The following is a 16,996-nucleotide window of genomic DNA, read 5'->3' as shown; positions in this document are numbered from 1 at the left end:
TATTTTTTTCCTTTTTTCTGCTTGCTTTGGGTTTGTACCTCTTCTTCCAATGTCTCAATGTAGAAGGTTAGGTTACTGGTTGAGATAATTCTTTTTTGTTTTTTTGGTTTTTTAAGTATAAGCACTTAAAATTATAAATTTCCCTCTAAACACTGCTTTAGCTGTATCATAAGTTTAACTGTATTCTTTTATCTCAAAGTATTTCTCAGTTTTCCTTGTGATTTCTTCAACTCATTGATAAATTAGGATTTGTTTTTTAATTATCCACATTGGTTGAATTTCCTTCTGTTATTTTTAATTTCATTTCCTTGTGCTCAGAGAATATGCTTTGATAAGTTCAATACCTCTTAATTTATAAGGCTTGTTTTATGGTCTAATACGTGATTTATCTTGGAAAATATTCCATGTGTGCTTGAGTTGAATGTATATTCTGTTGCTAGGCAAAATGCTGTATAGGTGTCTGTTAGAGCTTGTTGGTTTATAATGTTCAAGTATTCCTGTTTCTTTGGTGATGCTTAATTGTCTGTCCATTATTAAAGGTGGAATATTGAAGTGTATGTTATTTTTGAATTGTCTGTACTTAGCTTCTGTCGGCATTTGCTTCATGTATTGTGAGGCTTTGTTGTTAGGTGCATGTATTTATAATTGTTCTATCTTCCTGATTGATTGACCCTGTTCTCATAATAAACTGTCCTTTGTCTCAGTCGAATGGGTTTTAAATGCATGCTTATTGTAAAGAGTGTAAGCAAAAATTATATGTCATATTAAAAGTATGTAAAATGTAAAATGAATGCATAACATCCCCATCCCCTGTAGAAATCTGTATTAAGAGTTTATAAGTGTATCTTTTGAGATTCTGTTTTTATTAACTTATGTCTGTAAAAGAATATAAATGTTCTTAAAGCAAAAGAGGAATCCTCGTGATAATGTTCTATAGCTTTTAAAAAATTAAAACCACATTGGATCCCAGAGATTATCTAGTCCAACATGCTTATTTTTTTTAAATGAGATAACTGAGGCCATGGAGGGATATTGACTTGCCCAAGTTGACATGGGGACTAGGTGGCTGAGCTGTGACTGAGGTTTCCTGGCCCTTGGTACAGTGCTCATTCCCGCGAGCCTCACTGCCTTGTGTCTGTGTTGGGAACCAGAGGGTCTTTTAGTGCTGCGACAGGTATTTAGGTCATCATTTGTCATGGCAAAGATTGTTTTATAAGTTGTGCTTGGAGTTTATTTTGAACATTTTACCCAATTTTCTTTTCTTTCTTTGTTTCCTTTTTATCTTTCTTTCTTTCTTCCTTTCTTCTTCTTCTTTTTTTTTTTTAAATATATAGCTCCTTGTAGAAATTCTTATGAGGCCTACGATCTCTATCCGGGGACAGAAACTGAAAAGTAAGTATACTTGCAAGCCACTGGTCCTCCTTCCCAGCTTGCTGATGTGATGTGATTCCAGAGACTTTTCTTCTTCCTACTCCTAGCTCAGCAGTGAGGGTCTGCCTTCCAGCATGTGCTCTCCACCCACTACCTAAGAGCTCTCTTTCTTCATTTTGTACTAGGTAGAAATACAGATCTGGGGCTATAAAAGAAAAAGTGTGAAAGCCACTGGGCTAAATGAATTGCATCGTTGTAGTTTCTAATTGTCATGGGCCCAGCTTTTGTGTTTTCTCTGGAAAGTCTTATTTGTCCTATCTAGTTTATTGAGGGAGTAACAAATAACCTGGTAAGATCATTTGTTTGTTTTATTTTAAAAAGTATATTTATTTTTTGTTGTTGTAAGGGTGATACATGCTCTTGGTAAGAAAATTTAGTTATTACCAGAAGTGATAAAGGTTAGAAAGACAGTGTTTTGGTAGCACATTAATTCTTAAGCTGGGTGATGGGCCTATGGGTATTCTAATATTCCTTTTTATAACTTACACATGTTACAAATACTATTTTTAGGTATTCAGTATTTAATTAAGAAAAAAATGTACGAGCACTCTGGCATAAGCCAGAGGTCACAGAGATACATACATACATACATACATACATACATACATACTTACCACATGCCAGAAATCACTTTTAACACTTGATGAATGCCCTTCTACAAACATCATACATTTTTTTTTTAATTGAAGTATTTTTATTTTATATACAGTGAGGTAGCATTAGGTAGGTATCCTGGATATCTACAGGCAAGGTAGGTATCTTGGCTGACCCATTCAAAGAAGTTCACCTAATCCAACTTAATAAAGCCTTTGTCCTTTGTGTACTGACAGAAACACTGGTGGCCCATATTGAGGCTCTATATTCTGATCAGACTCTACCAGTTTGAGCATAGGTGGCAAGAAGGAGAACCCTGGGCAAACTTCCTAGCATGGCTCCCGGAGAGCTGCTGGGACCCATCTTGCTCTCTTGGATGCAATGAGGCAAAAGGAAAAATACATATTTTTTTAATTAAAAAAAATCCCCCCCTTAACCAGAACAGAACATATTATGTAAGGCCTCATTTTTATGTGCAGCAGTGGTTAAGAAGTTTCATATTCGTCTTTGATGTCTCAGCTTTGTACTCTATCTAAATTGGTTCTTCGTGTTCTCTGTCTAAGCTGATAGCAAGTCGCATCTTGTAATTACTTGTTGGTGTATTTGTTTTCCCTTTCTCCTACTAGGTTTAGAGACTCTCCCCCACCCCCAACCACTGTGGATTCTTTATCATCTGTAGAGTAGGTGCTGAATAAATAATTGATGAGTGAGTGAATCGCGATTCCCTTTGAAAATGAAAGGTCTAGAAATGCAGAGATGAACTGATCTGGTATGCCATCCTGCTCTGAAGCCATGAGATAAACGAAAAAGCCCCCACAGGTTGAAAGGTAGTGATAAGGGATACAGGACATCTGCACTGTCTCCAGATTTTATCAGATAACCCTTCTGGTCAAGCTGGCTTGGCAGGACTACGCATTGACATCTCAGAGGGAGACCTAACATTTCAGAGTTTGTAGCAGCATAGGAATGAATGGAAGTAGTTCTTAAAAATAAAAGTAATGGTTTTTTTATTGATGGTTCATACTCAGTTTTATCCTCTCCAGGCTCAGGGGTCATAAAAATGTTTCCTTTTTGTCATATTCCTCTGTTCTTGCTCACGGAGAAGTAGCTAGTTCTCTGTTGGAGTTAGTAAGTTAGGCATCAAAAGACATTTCCCGAACAGAAATAACAAAGCAAAACAAAACACACGTGTGAGTCTTTAGTAAAAATCATACCCTTGTTTGCTGCTAGGACAACCTTCAGTGGAAATTTATAACATGTAATCAGGAAGCTTATACTTTGGATTCTAGCAGTTCTGCTTTTGAAATGTATCTTGAGGAACCAATGCAACACAGGCATAGAAAGGCTGCATAAATAGTTTGTTTTTAGTCTATTTAAATAGCAAAAATCCCCCCCCCAACCCCTGGATATCTTCTAAGCAAACTACAAAGGGAACATGGCTATTAAGAGAGGATACACAGGTTGAAAGTATGAAGACTGTAGAGCTTAAGTAGAAAACAGCTACTGCATCAAACCAAAAATCAGTATACAAATTGGTTTGTAGGTTCTGATGGGCATCACGAAAATCTTTGGTAAGCAAGGACTGGAAAGAGGTATGCTAAAAGGAAAAGAAGCATCTTTTTTTTTTTTTTTTAAGATTTTATTTATTTATTTGACAGAGAGAAATCACAAGTAGTCAGAGAGACAGGCAGAGAGAGAGGAGGAAGCAGGCTCCCTGCTGAGCAGAGAGCCCCATGTGGGACTTGATCCCAGGACCCTGAGATCATGACCTGAGCCGAAGGCAGTGGCTTAACCCACTGAGCCACCCAGGTGCCCCGGAAAAGAAGCATCTTGAAGGGGATTGTGAGGAACAGTTCTTAGGTTGAAAAATTTAATTCTATTATGCTATCTTTTCAGTAAGAAAAATAACCAGTTATTCTCCCTTCACTTTCAGTAAGTGATGAAATGTCCAAGGACTGTTTGAGCATCCTGTATAATACATGTGTCTGTGTAAGTACACCTGCCCTTGGGGGCCCAGTTATGTTCCTACCACATCTGCAGTGCTTGAGAAGGGAAAGTTCAAGGGGCGGGGGTGGACATGAAAGCTGTCCTCAGACATGCGGGGATCGGACTGACTTACGTGGGCCTGAGGACCAGGACCAGCAGGTGGAAATTGTGGGGAGGCAGAATTTTATAGAAATTCAGAATCAGGGCTCCTGTAGCAGATAGCAATCTCCTTTAGCCCTGGAGGTGTCCAAGCAAATACTGAACAATCATTTATCATTTATCATGTATAGATACACTGGAATAGTGTATGTCATCTTTAAGATTCCTTTATTTTATTTTTTTAAAAGATTTTTCTTTATTTATTCGACAGACAGAGATCACAAGTAGGCAGAGAGGCAGTGCAGAGAGCCTGATGCGGTGCTCCACCCAGGACCCTGAGATCATGACCTGAGCCAAAGGCAGAGGTTTAACCCACTGAGCTACCTAGGCGACCCTAAGATTCCTTTTAATTCCATTATTTCTGTTCCTTCATTTTCCTTGTTAGAAAGCAAAAGCCCCACCAGCGTAGTAAGTAGGAGACTGTTTGATTGACTCCTAAAAAGGAAAGAATAGTGAATAAAACAGCAATTTGGTAGAAAGGAAAAAGCCTAGCACTTAGTGCTAGAACTGGATTTGGAGTTCTGGCTCCTGCCTCAGTGATTATTAATTTAGCTCCCTGAGCTTTAGTTTCTCATCTGGAGAGTGCAGTCAGTAATCTTACTAGTATTGTAGGCTTGTTGTGAGGACTAAGTGAGATGTGAAAGCACTTTGTAAAGCAACATACAAGTGCTAGTGTTTGTTAAGACACAGTACCTATCTTTTAGGAACTTATGTGGTCACCGGTACTCGGTGAATCATAATACACACCAGAATGAAACAAAGGCTCCTGTAGAAGTGAAACTTATATGTTATGAAAATACAATGGGACATTTAATTCCATTTCATTTCTTGCCTCATTCAGAAGGAGATGTCAGGCGTTCTTGAAGTGATATGTAAAATCTACCAAGATCATGAATCATATATTTAGAAGTAGGTAAGAAAGAAGAGTGTAGAACAAGTTGAGGGTATAACATGTATGCAGGAATTGGGCTGCCCAAAAAATCATATGTCGTCTGGATAGGGCACACATTTCGGTTTAAGCTTCTTCTTTTTTTTTTTAAAGATTTTTTTTTTTTAATTTATTTAACAGACAGAGATCACAGGTAGACAGAGAGGCAGGCAGAGAGAGAGGAAGGAAAGCAGGCTCCCTGCTGAGCAGAGAGCCCCATGCGGGGCTCGATCCCAGAACCCCGGGATCATGACCCAAGCTGAAAGCAGAGGCTTTAACCCACTGAGCCACCCAGGCGCCCCCTTTTTAAAAGATTTTACTTATTTGGCAGAGAGAGATCACAGGTAGGCAGAGACAGAGAGAGAGAGAGAGGAAGCAGGCTCCCTGCCTAGCAGAGAGCCCGATGCGGTACTCGATGCCAGGACCCTGAGATCATGACCTGAGCTGAAGGCAGAGGCTCAACCCGCTGAGCCATGCAGGCAGCCCCTCAGTTTAAGCTTCTTATCAACCAACATAAATAGGGAAGTAAGTTTCAACACTTACACAGTTCAGTAATCGTCCCATGCAACAGAAGCACAGTGTGAGCCACGTAGATTATTATAAATTTTCTTATAGCCACATGTTTTTAGAAAGGAAGAAAAGAAGTAGGAAGAAATAGGTGAGAATAATTTTAATAATATATTTTATTTAGCATAGTATATCAAGATTATTCCAACATGTAAATAATGTAAGTAATTATTAATGGGATATTTATCTCCTTTTTTTGTACTAAGCTTTCAAAATCCAGTGTGGTTTTTATACCTTGAGCACATCTCAGTTCAGACTAGCCATGTTTCAGGTGCTCAGGAGCCACGTGTTTTTAGTGGACAGATAGGCGCAGACCGATAAGAACAGTAAACTAACTAGTTGTTCAGCTAACACACAACTACTCTTGCAGCTAAGGGCAGTAAGAACTTGTCCTTAATTTAAAAAATATGTGTATGATGTAATGACTTCATCATTGGCAACTTCCATATAGTCATTAGTTTTATGAGGCTGTTTGTTATTAATGACACTTAATAATAGTCCCGCAAAACACAGTTCATGAAAGAAGGAAAGAAAAGGAAACAAAAATGTGAAGAACACAGAATGATATGGTCCAACTCTGCTAATGTGGCTTAATTTCAGGGATTAGGCAGAAACCAAGAAATGTCTGACAGTGCCTGCTTTGGGGTGGAAACTTGTGCAAATTGTTGCTGACCTGAAGTAAACATGTCCTACCTAAGGACATTTACATTCCAAATTTAAAATATACTGCTGGCCAAATAAAACTTGGCCTACTGGATGCTTGTTTGTAGCTCCTTGTTCGGTTACTAGGCAGATACTAGGTCAAGACCCTGTGATGGACCCACCATGAAAAAACCCCTCCACTCAAAATGCATTTGCACACAGTGTTTCGTATATAGTTTTAGTGATTTAAGGCCTCTGCCGAGAATTCCAGATGTAGGTTGGAATTGCTTTTCTGGTTTCTAGAAGGAGGATACCTTGTTTTTCATGTTTTATTTTGTGATTATAATCTATTTTGCCATTTTTCTCCTTTTCCCTTGTGATAGACGGAAGGAGTTACAAAGCGTTTGGCAGAAAAGAATGACTTTGTGATCTTCCTGTTTACATTGATGACGAGTAAGAAAACATTCTTACAAACAGCAACCCTCATTGAAGATATTTTGGGGGTTAAAAAGGTGAGCTATGTTTTCTAGCAGGTGGGTGACCAGACAGGGGAGGGTGTGTCAGACAATTGGATTCTCAAACCTGAATGATGTACAGAGCTCTTTTAAAGGAAATTCCTTTATATGCCTAATGTTAACTTTTTTTTATTTAAATATATTCAAGTACAAACCTAGGTCTTACTCCTTTTGGTGGTTTTTAAATGACAATAAACCTAAATCAGTATATAAATTGAAATTGATCTAATGATAAGACTCAGAAGTTCAGATTGACTTTGTTTTTAATATGATGGCTAATGCCACTTTGTCAAAATCAAATTGCCCCTCATTAATTATTATGTTGCAAGATCTTTGTAGCATACTAACACTGCTGTATGCTATGGAATGACTCCATTTTCCTACCATTTTTCTTTATTTGAATGCTGTGAAACCTTCATTCATTAGCTGGTGATGTTCGACTTTTATTTATTAAGTCCGCTTCTGTTTATTCTCATTAGTCTTCAGCAGTTAAAATTTAATTCATATCAGTGTAGAGGACACAGATGTGAGCACTGACATCCTGCCACTTGGTCATAAGATTGACATTCAAAAAGATCCAGAATATGCTTTAAAAAAAATACGCACATGCAAAGGAGCACCTGGTTGGCTCTGTCGATGGAGCATAGGACTCTTGATCTCAGGGTTGTGAGTTTAAGCCTCACGTTGGGTGAAGATCAGTCTTTGTTCCATGCCTCCATGTTGGTTGCAGGCTGGCACATTTCTTCCTCTTATAACTGAGGAGGCAGGAGCAGCCTCTTAGAATTGCTGTTGCAGGGAAAAGGCTACCCACGTGCATTGTGGTTACCCCAGCTTTCATTTCTGTCTTTCTGCTGCGTTTTCCCCGGGCGCTGCTTGTCATGCACAGGCGGAAGATGCACAAGTGGCCCATTGTCTGTAGGAACACACTGGAGATGTGTGCAGGTCCCAGACAGACCCTTTGTACCCTATAATAAAAAGGCTTTGTTATTTTTCCAATAATTGTATGCTCCAGCCAGTGTGTGAAAGAGGGCTTCCAGGGCGGAAACACCAAACTCCCAGGCAGTCTGAGCATGGGAGTCTGGGATTGCTCCTTCCTGACTTCTCCCGCTTATCCCTTGTGCCCTGACATGCTCATTTTTTGTGTGTTACCAAAAATAGTGATGAGTTCTGCTAGGCATGGTTACCTTGGTGCAGTTTGAAAGGGGGATAGACACCATAAAGAAAATGGGAACCCAAGTCACAAACTGGGATATGATATATGTAACCCATGTAACAAACAAAGGATTGGTATGCAGAATTTATCAAGAGGTCTTACAAATCAGCAAGAAAAAGACACAGGGGCGCCTGGGTGACTCAGTGGGTTAAGCTGCTGCCTTCGGCCCCGGTCATGATCTCAGGGTCCTGGGATCAAGTCCCGCATCGGGCTCTCTGCTCAGCGGGGAGCCTGCTTCCTCCTCTCTCTCTCTGCCTGCCTCTCTGTCTACTTGTGGTCTCTCTCTGTCAAATAAAGAAATAAAATCTTTAAAAAAAAAAGAAAAAAGAAAAAGACACATAGCCGGGTAAAGAAAGGGAGTGGGGGGGGGTAGGCAATGATAGTAACAAACATTTCACAAAAGAGAAACAATCCATAAAAAGAATATGTTTAACTTCATCGATGATCAGGGCAATGCAAATTAAGACCACAGTGAGAGAGAGAGAGAGCAAACGTTGGTGAAAATGTGTATCATTGGCCTTTCTTTCCTTCTTTGGCTTTTTTTTTTTTCTTTTAAAGTAGGCTCCATGCTCAGCATGGGGTCCCAACATGGGGCTTGAACTCACAATCCTGAAATCAAACCTGAGCTGAGATCAAGAGTCAGATGCTTAACTAACTGAGCTACCCAGGCACCCCAAGAATGCATATCATTGCAATCACCTAAGTACTGCTGATACCTTCTTGTTTCTGCAGAATCTATTCATCTTTCTTTGTTTTCTGGTTGAATATGTGCATTCCCTGTGACCCAGCACCTAGGGAAGCACTACCTTGAGGGCTGAGACATCATTCTTGTGCCTGTGTCACCTATAGTCTATGTCCAGGCATGCTTGTGGATAAACTCAATCCCAGAACAGTAGTTCTCAGAAGTGAAAACACTACATCGAAGCCAAGAGGTTGTGAAATCAATTCATTCATTGAGTCTACCAGCTAAAAAAGAAAAGATTCAAGTGTGTCATGTAAGGGTATTATTTAAGTTTTTGTTATATAGTTATGTATGTTTTATTGGGTTGTGATGGAAATTTTTTCTTCTTCTTAGACATTGTCAGAATGGTTTAGAAGCCACTGCTCCAGAAAAACTTCTGTACATGTACATCAAGAAACGCTTAAGAATGTTTATAGTATTGTTTCCGAGTTAAAAACTGAAGCTAAATCCATGATCCATCAACAGGAGAATGGATAAATTTTCTCTATTCACACAATGAATATTATAGAGTTGCGGAAGTGAATAAGCTGTTGCTATGGGCAACAACATAGCTAAATCGTAGAAATAGATCGAAGTTGGTTGCAGAAGACTGTAGTATCTTTTTATTTTTATATTTTTTAAAGAGAGAGTGTGAGCAGGGGAGGGACATAGGGAGAGAGAGGGAATCTTAAGCAGGCTCCAAGCTCAGCACAGAGGTACCAGTGTAGGGCTGGATCTCATCACTCTGAGATCATGACCTGAGCCGAAACCAAGAGCTAGATGTTTACTTGACTGAGGCACCCAGGTGCTCCTAGTATATCATTCTTATAAAGCTCTGAAATAAGCAAACTCAACTCATACATATAAAACAATTTTTTTTTAAGATTTTGTTTCTTTATTTGACAGAGAGAAATCACAAGTAGACGGAGAGGCAGGCAGAGAGAGAGAGAGGGAAGCAGGCTCCCTGCTGAGCAGAGAGCCCGATGCGGGACTCGATTCCAGGACCCTGAGATCATGACCTGAGCTGAAGGCAGCGGCTTAACCCACTGAGCCACTCAGGCGCCCCTAAAACTATTTTTTTTTTTTTAACAGTAAAACGAAAGTAATTCAATTATGGTTACCTCTGGCAGAGAGTGTGGAAGATATGATGGGAAAGATACACAGAGCTCTTCACTTGGTTATGCCTCATAACATATGTTGTATGTATCAGATATTAAAATATGGCACAGAAAGTGGGCTTGGAGGGCAGTGGGACCTGGTTTGTGACCCATACACTAAGCTAGGGCTAGAGGAATGGGACTGAAAGTTACAGTTTCCTCTCATAACAGTCGCTAACTTTTGGGGTGCCTGGGTGACTCAGTTGTTGAGTGTCTGCCTTCAGCTCAGGTCGTGGTCCCAGGATCCTGGAATCGAGCCCCGTGTCGGGCTCCCTGCTCAGAGGAAGGCCCGCTTCTCCCTGTCCCACTCCCCTTTCGTGCGTTCACTCTCTCGCTATGTTTCTCTCTGTCAAATGAATAAAATTAAAAAAAAAAATTGCTAACTTTTGTGTACTGGGGGAAGGAAAAGGCAAAGGTAGAAGCAGCTGTTCCCAAATAGCCCCTCAGCAAACTCCTGTTCTTCATTACCAGATTTAAGAGCGGAGGTCATGGGGGCTTCTGGGAATCATTCACTTGTTCAGTTCACATTTACTGAGACCCTTGCTACCAAGTCTTATGTGCTGAGGCTCTGGAAAGAAAGTAAGACACACAGCTCCCTCAATGTAGTGTGAGTTTGTTTGAAAATGGAGGAACGGGTATCACAAGATCCTGTGACATGTGCAGTGATAGAGAAGTACCCAGTCTAGTGGAAGTGAATTAGTGAGATGAAGGGTAGTAGCTATAATCTGAGGATATAAGGATGTTTCAGAGGAAGAGAAGCTCATGTAATGCACATTTGCAGATTTTTTTAAAAGATTTTATTTATTTATTCAACAGAGAGAGAGAGAGATCACAAGTAGGCAGAGAGGTGGGCAGAGAGAGAGGGGGAAGCAGGCTCCCAGCTGAGCAGAGAGCCCCATGCAGGGCTTGATCCCAGGATCCTGAGATTATGACCTGAGCCAGAGGCAGAGGCTTAACCCACTGAGCCACCCAGGCGCCCCACATTTGCAGATTTTAAAGAAGAAGAAAAAAAAGAATGTAGCCAAATAAAAAGCATTTCATGAAATTCAATAGTCATTAATGGTAAAAGCTAAGAATAAAAGGAAAGCACATTAGTTTGACATAGGATATCAAAACTTAAAGTAGACATTAAACTTCATGTTAAAACTTTGGAAATATTCCTGTTAAAGTTAAAAAAAAAAAAAAGAATGCCTGCTATCACTTACTCTCAGTAATTGGTTATATGTACACATACACATACACATACACCTATAGGAATGGTCATTGCAACAGTGTTTAATAGTGAAAAATTACAGTCCACCTAAACATACATCCATACATATATATGGATGTATGTTTAAATACATAGTGGGGTAAAGCAATGAAAAATGAATGAATTAGAGCTACTTCTGTCAGAGTAGTTACATCCCACTGTTGAGGCACGTTTGACTGGCTCAGTCAGTAGGACATGTGACCCTTGATCTCGGGGTCCTGAGTTCAAGCCCCACGTTGGGCCTAGAGCCTACTTAAAAATAAATAAGTGTTAAAAAAGAAGTACTAACTTTTTCTTATCTGAAGTGACCCAAATTAAAAAATAAAAAATTCCAGTGTTGACAGAAAAGTAAGGTATAATGTAGCATTCACATTGCGTCTAGAACACTACCATATGTTTTTTAATTTTTTGGTTTATTTTTTATTGGAGTATAATTGACATGCAATATTATATTGGTTTCAGGTCTACAGTATAGTGATTCAGTGATTTTACACATGAAGCCATGCTGACCACCATGTCACCATACATTGTTATTACAGTGTTATTGACTGTATTCTCCATGCTGTACTTTTCATCCCCACGACTTATTTATTTTATAACTGGAAGTTTGTACCTCTTAATCCCTTTGACCTATTCTGCTCATTCCTCCCAGTCCCCTCCCTTCTGACAACCACCAGTTCTCTGTATTTGAGTCTTTATCTGTTTTGTTCATTTGTTTTGTAGATTCCACATATGAGTGAAATCATGGAGTATTTGCCTTTTCTGTGACTTATTTTGCTTAGCATTATACTCTAGATCCATTCACGTCCTTGCAAGTGGGAAGATCTCATTCTTTATGGCTGTATAATATTCCATCGGCTATGTATACCATGTCTTCTTTATCCATTCATCTATGGATGAATACTTGGGTTCTTCTGTACTTGGTTATTGTAAATAATGCTGCAGTAAACGTAGGAGGTGCATGTATCTTTTCAAATTATCATTTTTGTTTTCTTGGGGTTAATACCCAGTAATGGAATTACTAGATCACATGGTATTTCTACTTTTAATTTTTTGAGGAACCTCCAGCTGTTTGCACAGAGGGAGCACCAGTTTACATTTGTACCAGTGGTGCATGAGGGGTCCTTTTTTCCACATCCTCTCGACACTTCTCATTTCCTGCCTTTTTAATATTAGCCATTGTGACTGGCGTAAGGTTTTGATTTGTATTTCCCTCATGATCAGTGATGCTGAGCATCTTTTCAGGGTCTGTTGGCCTCCTGGATGTCTTTGGAAAAGAGTTTATTCAGGTCCTTGGCCCATTTTTAATCAGATTATTTTTGGTGTTGAATTGTGTGAGTTCTTTATATTGGTGATTAGCCCCTCATCAGATGTATCCTTAGCAAATATCTTTTCCCATTCAGTAGGTTGCCTTTTTGTTTTGTTGCTGGTTTCCTTTGCTTTAATACCATATATTTTTATGGAAATATAAGAACATGTATGGAAACAATAAACAGTTCAAAATAATGGTTACCTCCAGTGGGAGAGATGGGAATACAACTGGGTAGGAGTACACAGGGGCCTTCAGCTACATTTGAAATATTGTATTTCTTAGAAAGAAAATGTCTGTAGTAGGAATGGCAATTTGTGAGTGAGTGGTAAAATTTGCGTGGTAGGCATTTCTTCTCTTTCCTTTTTCAAATAGACAAAATGAGTCACATAAACAAAGAGAAATGAGAATAGTGGTGCTCCAAAGGATTTAATCCTGAGACCGGTCCTATGAAGCATGTCAGTCCCATTTGACAGTTGAGCAAATACTTAGAGAGGTTCCATAACTTACCTACATTTGCAAAACTGCAGTTTGCAGGGCCAGGATCTGGACCTAAGTTGGTTTAGCTACTAGGTCCCATTTTTAGGGGAATGCAAAAGAGGGACGCATCCAGCCTCAAATGAACTGAGCATGGGGATTGTTTTGTTTGTGTCTTCTGTAGGAAATGATCCGACTAGACGAAGTCCCCAATCTGAGTTCTTTAGTATCCAATTTTGATCAGCAGCAGCTTGCTAATTTCTGCCGGATTCTGGCTGTCACCATTTCAGAGATGGATACAGGGAATGATGACAAGCACACACTACTTGCCAAAAATGCTCAGCAGAAGAAGAGCTTGAGCTTGGGGCCTTCTGCAGCTGAAATCAACCAAGGTAAGGTCTCTAAGTTTTCAGAGTTGTGAGACTATGGCTCTGAGACCCCTTCATAAATTATCTACTCTTTCATTATCTCTAGGGTGATTCATGTGAAAGCTCCAAGGTCCACTTAGAGTATGCACATTTTGTGTGGGTGTGTATCTCTTCATTATTTTAGGGGGCCGCAAAAGTCCGTAACTTTTACCCGATTTTTTAATTGATTCAGAATCTCAGAAAAGTTAAAAACTAGGGGCACCTGGGTGGCTCAGTTGGTAAGCATCAGACTCTTGATTTCAGGTCAGGTCATGATCTTAGGGTCATGAGATCAAGCCCCATGTCAGGCTCTGTGTTGGGCATGGAGCCTGCTTAAGATTCTTTCTCTCCCTCTCCTCGCACTCTCTCTCTTTAAAAAAAAAAAAAAGTTAAGAACCATTGTTTATCAGAATTACAAATATACTTACCTTTTGATCACTAAGCCTTTTCTGGGTCTTTATGTTATAGATATATAGGATATGTATATTCAGGGTCATTCATTGCAACATTATAGTAACAAAAATACCAGAAACAAGAGGCCACTTAATTTCTAGAATATTTATGTAATGGAAAATTGTATGGCTGTTAAGAAAAAAGGATGAAGAAGATTTCTGTGTATTGATACAGGAAAATCTCTTCAAGATGTATTACTGTTAAAAAGGAAAATGCAGAGCTGTGTGTATAGTATGATACTTTGTGTGGTAAAGCAGAGATGGGGGAATATGATCAGATGTATTTGTTTGCTCATATATAGTATGCGTTAACTGAAAGCATGCACAAGAAACTGAAAATGGTTACCTGTTGGGGGTGGCCAGAATAGAGGTAGATGACAACAGCAGAAGTAGGACTTTTTTTTTAAGATTTGTGTGTGTGAGAGAGAGAGAGAGAGAAAGAGAGAGAGAATGTACTCATGCATGATTGGGGGTGGGGCAGAGGGAGAAGCAGACTCTCTGTCAAGGAGTCTGCTGTGGAGCTCGATCCCAGGACCCTGGGATCATGACCTGAGCCAAAGGCAGAAGCTTAACCCACTGAGCCACCCAAGCGCCCTGGAAGTAGGACTTATTAATGCATTTATTTATATATTTGATTTTAGAACCATGTGAGAATATATTAGTTAGTTCCCTACTTACTGTTTTTTTGGTAGCAAGAGAACTTTTTTCTATTTCTGTGCTGGTCTAAGCAGATTTGGGTGAAATTTGGCATATATCTGTTTTGGTTGTAAGAGTAGAGATGGTCCATATTTGAACTATAATATTTATGTGTCTTAAAACCTAGTTCTTAAACATCAACAGACTACAGTAATGTATAGCTGTGTGCCTCAGGGTTAACTGAATAACCAAGGTGAAATAATAAAAACTTAGCATTTAAAAGCAGCAGTAGAGAGCCATGATCGTCCTGTGGCAGCCCTGATGATGCTTTCAAAACAATACTTTGTTTCTGAAGTCTGGTTGACCCGATGTGTGCATTCCCAGGCCCGGCTCTGCACACTTGCTAAGTGCAGCACAGCAGCCTCGCTTCTGACTACCGAATGTGAGTCCTCCCTTAACTCTGTGAGTGTTGGAGTTACGAACACCAAATGGTCAGAACTGTATTTCTAGTTATTAAGGAATATAATTTTACATGTTTTAGTCATATGTAAAAACAGAAATATATAACTGTGAACCCCAGTTTCATGGTTCCCCCTCCAGGCTCGTTTTTCTTCCTGATTCCATAGATCCAAGGCCCTCCTTTGGTCTTTGTGGGCTTTTCTTCCCTTCCCCCCGTCCTTTCTTATGACTATTTTTTTTTTTCTTTCTTATGACTTTTAAGGAGTGCTCATTTTAGCAAATCATAAAATATACATTCTTAAAAACGTGAATTTTATTATAACTAAATTATACCTTAAAGCTGATTTAAACACACTGACGAAAGCTCACATTTGTTAAGTTCCCGCTATGTAGCAAACATTGAGGTAACTGCATTAGCTAGGAATGATTTTTTGCCCTCCAAGTAGCCCTGTGAAATACAGGTTTGCATCCCCTTTGCACAGCTTAGGAAGGTGAGGGTCATAAATGTTCACTATTAGGTACCTGTGTGTGCTGAGGCACTGGGTCACTTTCATCTCAGTTTCCCATTTAAGGAAACTGTTCTGGCAGATTATTTTTATCCTGCTAGTATCAATTACCTTTACATACCTGTTTATAAGCTGCCTTAAGTGAAACCAGCATTGCCCATCATTCTTGGAGGACAAGGTATTCTAGTCAGTTGGTTTTTTTAATTAACTGAGAGTTAACCTCAAACCCAGGTTTCTTTGATTTGGATCATTAAAAAAAGAAAGTCTTCATAAAATAACTAAGTTCACTTGTATACCTGTGTGACTAATCCATGAGATAATCTACATGTGATGTCTGCTTACAGCTTTTGAGTTGAAGTTTTAGTAAATGTTGTATTTTGGCACAAGTTGTACAGGGTCTGACCTTTCCCAGCTCTCTGACCATAATTCCTGTTGCCCTGGCCCCCACTCCACACACATTTCTCTAGTCACATGCCCTGGGAAGGCCAAGGTGAACATAATTAAATCACAAGTACAATGAGAAAGATCTTAGTCCTCAATGTTGGCATGCTTCAGTTAACTCCAGTACTAAATACTTTTAAATAGAGGCATGTATAATAATCATCTCAGGCTGCCATAACCAGGTACCATAACTGGGTGGCTTAAACAACAGAAGTTCATTTTCTCCCCCATCTGTAGGCTAGAGGTTCACCATCAGGGTGCCATTAGCATTGGTTTCTGGTGAGGCCTCCCTTCCTAGCTTGTGGGCGTCTGCCTTCTCACTGTGTCCTCAGGTGGTCTTTCCTCTGTGTATGTACAAGAGAAAGGAATTTCTGGTGTCTCTTCCTCATATAAGAAGACCAGCCCTGTTGGGTTAGGGCCCACTCTTAACAACCCCATTTAAATACCTCCCTAAAGGCCACCATCTCCAGATACATTCATATTATGAATTAAGGCTTCAACATACGAATTTGGGGGAGGGGACACAATTCGGACCATAAGAGTATGGAAAGGGGACATGCTTTTTTGTTTTGTTTTTCATAAGCTGTGGCTGTTTTCTTGCCCAGCAAAATGATTTATACTGTCTTCCTGGAGCGCATATAATAATAAAAATGTTAGGCTCTAACAAATTTTTGGATTTCTTAGAACTACTGGTTATTCTTCTGTCCATTCAGAGGGGAATAGATAGTTTCATCAGGGGGAAAAATCATTCAAGATTTTAGTCATTCAAGATTTTAGTCAGAAATGAAACCACAGGCCAGATAATTATCAATTTGTAGGTGACGTGAGCTAAGAAGCGCTGATTTCTGTCAGCTAGGACAGGATAGAATACAATAGATAGATAGAATCCTCTCAGCTGGAAAGCAGGGCCTAAACTGAAGAGGAAAGTTTATGGGAATATTTCAAAATACTGATGTGTTAACAAGTAGAGGGAAGGTCTGCTTTTGCAGAAATTCTCAGAAGTTGTGTTTCAGTGGTCAGCCAGTTTAATATTAACCAGTATTGTGGCTCACTGCCAGTAAGGCTGTGAGAGTTACAAGGACATTGTGACACTGGGTGCCAGTTCCCTGAGGTTATGTATAATTTGATGAGTATAATTAGGCCA

At 39.5% G+C, this 16,996-nt stretch overlaps 1 protein-coding gene across 1 annotated transcript in view; it reads left to right on the top strand.

The window, feature by feature from the left end:
- Positions 1-16,996, top strand: part of TRPC4AP (transient receptor potential cation channel subfamily C member 4 associated protein) — a 265,655-nt gene that overhangs the window by 216,982 nt on the left and 31,677 nt on the right. Inside the window, exons 2-5 of the mRNA XM_082746160.1 lie at positions 1,335-1,392; positions 3,959-4,014; positions 6,691-6,819; positions 13,136-13,343. Coding sequence (XP_082602286.1) covers positions 1,353-1,392; positions 3,959-4,014; positions 6,691-6,819; positions 13,136-13,343 — 433 coding nt within the window. The 5' untranslated portion in view covers positions 1,335-1,352. The remainder of the gene's footprint in view (positions 1-1,334; positions 1,393-3,958; positions 4,015-6,690; positions 6,820-13,135; positions 13,344-16,996) is intronic.

Source organism: Mustela nivalis (genome assembly GCF_964662115.1).
Source record: "Mustela nivalis genome assembly, chromosome: 8".
Lineage (NCBI taxonomy): Eukaryota > Metazoa > Chordata > Mammalia > Carnivora > Mustelidae > Mustela > Mustela nivalis.
Note: the sequence above shows the minus strand (reverse complement) of the source record. Positions and strands in the feature narration are given on the sequence as shown.